Below are 6,256 nucleotides of genomic sequence, written 5' to 3'. Positions count from 1 at the left end.
TAACCTATACTGGTGCCTAGCATTCTTCCTCCTCAGGTGCAGGACCCTGCACTTGCTTATGTTGAACCTCATTAGGTTCCTCTCTGCCCAGCTCTCCAGCCTGTCCAGGTCCCGCTGGATGGCAGCGCGGCCCTCTGGAGAGTCAGCCACCCCTCCCAGTTTGGTATCATCAGCAAACTTGCTGAGGATACACTCTGTCCCCTCATCCAGGTCATTAATGAATATATTAAACAAAATTGGACCAAGTATCGACCCCTGGGGGACACCACTGGTTACAGGCCTCCAGCTAGACTTCATGCCACTGATCACAACCCTCTGAGTCCTGTCACACAGCCAGCTCTCAATCCACCTCACTGTCACCTCATCTAACCCGCACTTCCTCAGCTTCCTAATGAGGATGTTATGGGAGACAGTGTCAAAAGCCTTGCTAAAGTCAAGGTAGATGACATCTACAGCTCTCCCTTCATCCAGCCAACAAGTTACCTCATCGTAGAAGGCCATCAAATTGGTCAAACATGATTTACCCTTGATAAATCCGTGTTGACCACTTCCAATAACTCTCCGTTCCTCAATGTGTTTGGAGAGGACATCCAGAATGAGTCGCTCCACTAATGCACACAAAAATTGCTAACTCAGGACAAGAGGAAAAAAGTTAGATAATAATAGGGAACAGGGAAATCAAGTTTTCCAGATACAAGGTTTTGCTTTAATGACCTCCAGTTTGTCTGCTGGTTGGTTTTTTTTTCAGTTTCCCAAATGGCACTTTTAAAAAGTATCCCTTGGGATTCTTACTTACATTTACAAAGACGTGGGAAATATTCCCCCTTCTATTTCCTTTAAGGTCTTTCCTCCCAATAGCTCTTAGCTGCTGAAGAAAAAGCAGTATGGGGGCGGGGGAAACCAAAGGTAAGCAGACTGACGTATATGTAAGTACAATAACCACTTCCCATGGTTTCTCAGTATATGGCAATTCAAATTCCAGTTTCAGCTGCCCAGTGCTTTGAAAAAAATTCTTTGCAAAATCAAAGACTCCCATACAGCAGACAAGGACTTCACAGTACCCATGAATTTCAAATCAGATCGTCTGAGAATAGTAAATGCTGCCATTTCTCCCCAGCCCAAGAATTCATATACCTTAAATCATAGAAACAAAAACATTTATTTCTAGAAATATGGATATACAAAACTAAGGCACACTATTGCAGACCTAGACAAAGGTTTTGGTGTAAAACAGCAGGGAAAAAAAATAATAAAAGATTTCACCTGATCTTTTCAGACCCAAAGTCAGAAAGATGACTGAAAGAGCCAGAAATTGTGGAAAATCAGTTTTCAAGCACATGTCTGATTAAATCCTGCCCTCTACTTCCATGCATAAAACACATATTCTAACATTATTTTGAACCTTGAAACATAATTCTCTTGCAATGCTAAAGCAAATGTTTGAGCTATGTAACGTGCATTTACTTTTCATATATGACACAGAACAAAATATACAAAACAATATATACAATATAGATGTAGGCCTTTAAAAAAATTAAAGAACAAAGTCATTGTTATTTGCATTTAAACTGTTGTTATTAGTGGGGTTTTTTTTGTTTTTTTGTGGTTTTAAATTAACATGTATCATTTCCTTACCTTGCAAACGGTCTCTGTATCCCAGGGTAAGATGGTCCTCAGATCAATAACTTCACAGGACACACCAAGCTTTTCTTGAGCCATTGCTGCCACCTCTTTGATCACATGTACCTGAAAAGGCAATGTATTACCACCAAGTAAACATCTGATTTCTGTTTAAGATGTTCTAAATTATGCCTACTGATAACAGCAGTGATTTACCATATTAACTGCATGTTTAGGAGAAACCTTTTTATTAAGTAATCTAATAAGTGTTTATTACTTAGTTCATTCTTCGTATTTACTATGTCCATTATTCCTAGTATTTTAGCACCACTTCAAAAACTAACTTCAATGAAGAATTGCTAAAAACAAAACTGTTGCTTCCTAGAAAAGTATCTTTCAGTGAACAGCATCAGGCCTCACGATTTTATATTTTTAGTCAGTCTGGGGGTTTGAATAAGGGTTTTTTTAGGACTGTAACTAAATTAACACCCAAATATACCAGAGTAATGTATTTTGATGTAGCAGTCACATGAAATTCTGCAAGAAGCATTACATACATTCAAAAACAGCCCTAGTAACTACCCTTACTGCAATTTACTGAAAGTGCAACGGATTACCAAGTGATCATCTCCAAAGTATTATCTTATGAAGAGTTAGGAGAGATAGTAAGTACCACATAAAAAATTACCCGTAAGTACCACATAAAAAATTACCCGTAAACATCCAGTCCCAACCCCCACAATTACACATATTGGCACTAACATGACAATATGACCCTTCACTAGTCTTCCAACCCAGTTTAATAGCAACATTACAAATGTTGCATTATTTCATTATTATAATTAACATTTAACTAAAACAAAAAAGTATTCCCCTCTAGCAAGAGGCTTATACTAAATTAGAATACATGTTATTCATTATCCAACAGTCAAGAAATATATTTAGCAGCATATGTAAATGTGACAAAGCGGATGTAAACCAACCCACATCTATTAGCATCCTTTCCATAAGGTATGTTATGAAATGAAAAGAAATCAATACTTTCAAAACTGTATCTTCACATTATGCTGTACAACAATTTAAAAAAAAACATATTGTAAGCATTGGCTTCCCTAAAACAAGCATTAGCAAGTAAGTGCTCCGACACGGAAAGTAACAACTGTTATGACAACAACTCAGATTATCCTCCACAAATATCTCAGCATAAAGTATTTGCTCATGAGATACGAGGGTAAAAAAAAGAATTTCTTGATATGATGTCAATAAACTCTGATGTTTTCCTTATTGTTAGAATGTTTCATAATACAGGTTTGGACTGAGGCAGATGAACTCCATCAAGCAACTTCTAGGCATAGGTAAGGGGCTGGAGGCCAAGAACCATCTCCAATAAGCAATTTGGATGAGGTCATCATGGTCTGGAAGGCAACAGAATTTAATAATATGGACACAGTCAGGCAGTGTCAATTGCCTGAGGGTCAGAGAGCAGTATTAAATTCCACGTAGAACAAAAATCTATGTTGAAACAAGATGATTAAGGATTTAAACATGCATCTACATAAAGCAAATGTGAACAGCTAAACACCGAAGGACTATTTTAAAAGGTAAATCAGTAAAAGTATTGCAACACGAAAAAGGAAAAAATAGCTTGCAATGTTTTTGTTTGAACTTCTAATACATCTGTGGCTGTAATACGGTTTGAGAATTTTCAACGTGACACATGGGATGGATGTTTTTGCCATTTCTCCGATGTATAAGTGAGAATGTTTACCTAGTTCACAGGGAATAAGGATTAGTTAATGACCATAAAACACTGAGCACAACCGGAGAGGAACTAAAAGCCTTTACTGCCTCTCATTAGTATCACCCAGGAAAGCAAGCATCAGGCAACCCCACCGGAGCAGCAGCTGCCAAGCAACTACCTAACATCCAAAATAATATGAGAAGTAACCAGTGAGCACATGCAGTCACTCTGCCTATTGACAATAAAATCTGGATCGGTTGCACATGTAGCGGTCAAGTTCCAAGTTTATGTACACAGCCTGCAAACACTCTCAGCACAAACTCACTGAGCATATTTGATCTGCAGAAGCCTGACACATCCAGAACATGGATTTACTGTGTACGTACTAAGCATCTGTCCCCACGCTATATTATACAGCCAACACCCATGGTTTGGTCAGCTCCTAAATTTGGATTAGGACTGCACATCTGTCCTATTACTATTCACATCAAAAGAAGTGCCTGTCTTAACACTTGGCCTACATTTTCCAAGCTCCAAAGCACATAGTTTTCTTGAAGGATGTCACTCCAAGTCCTCTCTGCTCTACTGCCTACTGGTTAAACTCAGGATACTAGTAAATTGTCATAGCCAGCTTTCAAGCCATTACTTTATCAATTCAATTTTTGGGAATACAATGAACACTAAGATTTCATCCAAAGGGAGCAAAACTTTGCACTTTCAGAAGGTAACATGGAAAACTATAGAAATTCTTTTCTGCTGGAGAAATGAGTACAAGTACAGATATTGAAGGAGTCCATAATGTAATACCAGTGCAAAGTATCAGAGACTAGTAGAAATAACCATGCATTTAAAGAAGATCAAGTAGTCTGAGGACAACGAAACTATCACAGAAGAGCACTGAAGATTACAGTTTTCAAACAAAAAAACACAAAAAAAACCAAAACCCCACAAAACAAAAGGCACCACCCCAGAGATCAATTCAATACTCCTGTAATGCAAGTTATACACTCTCTCCTCTAAAAGCTTCTCAGACAAAATTAGGCCAGGAAAATAGCAATTTCTTAATTATAGGTTAAAGGCAATAAAAAGATTTTTCTGGTCATTTCAAATTAGATTCAAATTTCTTTTCTATAATTCTTGAAAACAAATGTGTGGGGTTTTTTACCAGATTTTTCAGTATCTGCACATCTTAATTGCAGGGAGCATGCAATCATATTCTTGAACAACTTTGAAATATAACAATTTTACATACTTTTGATTCTGACAATTTGTATTATATGTTCAGTGGATTTTAATTCTCTGTATAAAGGGAACCCCAGACTGCACTCTTTTAAATCATGCAGTAAAAATCTAGATTTTTCTTTCAGCACAGTACTTTGAACTCTCCTTTCCCATTGCCTTCCTCAGAGTCACATCTCACTGCCCCATTCTTAAATATATCACTTTCGTAATCACAGATAAGTCACTAGCTTCCTGCACAGGTACCTTTTCCACATTTCCAGAGTCAGCTTCAACCAAAAATGAGCAAAGCCTTACACAATAAAAAGCAGGTTTCATATAAACACTGGCAATCATTTATTCAAGCATATAGTGATGGAAGACGCACACAGTTTATTGTCTGGCACTTGAGCCTGAATGCAGCGCTATTCAAACACCCTATTCAAATACCTAACCTTATCCTATCCTATCCTATCCTATCCCATCCCATCCCTTAGCCTAGGCTTTGCTGGATGACAAACAGCTTGGTAGAGCCTTACTGACCTGAGTGCCCCAAGCAACCAGTGTCACATCACTGCCCGTCTGCAGCACCTCAGCTTGAGACAGTGGAATGTTGTAGGGCTCCACAGGAACTTGTTCCACTGAGTAAATAAAAACAAAGGAAAAAATAAGCATTAGATTCCTTTACTATTCAATATTATCCCATAAAAATACGCACTAAAACTTTTCTTCAATGTTAATGCCATCTAAAACAATATACCAAAATCACATTCAATATTAGCCTTTATTTTAAAGACTTGGCTGTGTTTAAAAGCTGTGTTTTTAATTATATTGTTAAAAACAAATTCAGTGTAGTGTTTAATTTATGTTGTTTACCACAGCAATATATACACATATACACAACAATGATAGTAGTAAGTCCTGGCATACCCCAAGTCAAAATATCAGCATCAGATTTGGAGATGGACCCTGCTACAACTGATAAAAAAAATCTCAAGTAAACACTGCAGTTAATTCTAATAAACATCAGGAGAGCCTTGAAATTCTACTTTAATACTCAGACAAGAAGGAAAAGCTGTGCCAGCGCCCTCCTGATATCTGCCAAGAATGATGCTTCACAGTTTTATGTCTAAATAGAGGGGGAAAAGTGTTCAGGACCTACACAGAAAGTGCCACCAAGAAATTGTGATTACAGCAGTTTTAAGTTAAATATTATTGAATTTTTTTAAAAAAAAGTTATCTATTCACCAAAAATACATCCCAATTAGAGAAAGTAGACAAAAATTAAACATCTTGTCTTCTCTAAAACATTTGAGGTGGTTTCACTCAACTTAAGACCCATTTACTAGTTCAGATGGAAATCCATCAGGTCAGTTGTGCTGGTTTTGAATCAATGCTCCAATGATTCAATACATTGACTGGTTTAATGATGAAAACTGTGACAAAAGAAATCCATAAATCATATCTTAAAAGAAATATTGTTTTGATCTAAAGGTGAACTTGTCTATGCACCAGCAAGTCAAATAATACTTCTTAAAATAAATTGGGGGGGGGGGAATAAAAAAAAAAAATATATATCTTACTCAACTCTTTCTAAATACACAAAAACAATTTATAAAGAAGGCACTCCACTTTTTTGGTGACATATTTCATAGTTCATTAAATAGTTATTGAGTT

General features: G+C 36.9%; 1 protein-coding gene across 1 annotated transcript in view; it reads right to left on the bottom strand.

Annotated features, from left to right (window-relative positions):
* The window catches only part of BCKDHB (branched chain keto acid dehydrogenase E1, beta polypeptide), a 137,330-nt gene that overhangs the window by 93,432 nt on the left and 37,642 nt on the right, over positions 1–6,256 (bottom strand). The window contains exons 6-7 of the mRNA XM_009887462.1: positions 5,123–5,220; positions 1,636–1,746 (exon numbers count right to left, since the gene is read on the bottom strand). Coding sequence (XP_009885764.1) covers positions 1,636–1,746; positions 5,123–5,220 — 209 coding nt within the window. The remainder of the gene's footprint in view (positions 1–1,635; positions 1,747–5,122; positions 5,221–6,256) is intronic.

The sequence above is a fragment of the Charadrius vociferus genome, unplaced genomic scaffold, assembly GCF_000708025.1.
Source record: "Charadrius vociferus isolate BGI_N301 unplaced genomic scaffold, ASM70802v2 scaffold185, whole genome shotgun sequence".
NCBI lineage: Eukaryota > Metazoa > Chordata > Aves > Charadriiformes > Charadriidae > Charadrius > Charadrius vociferus.
The sequence above is the reverse complement of the archived record's forward strand: the minus strand, read 5'-3'. Positions and strand labels throughout refer to the sequence as shown.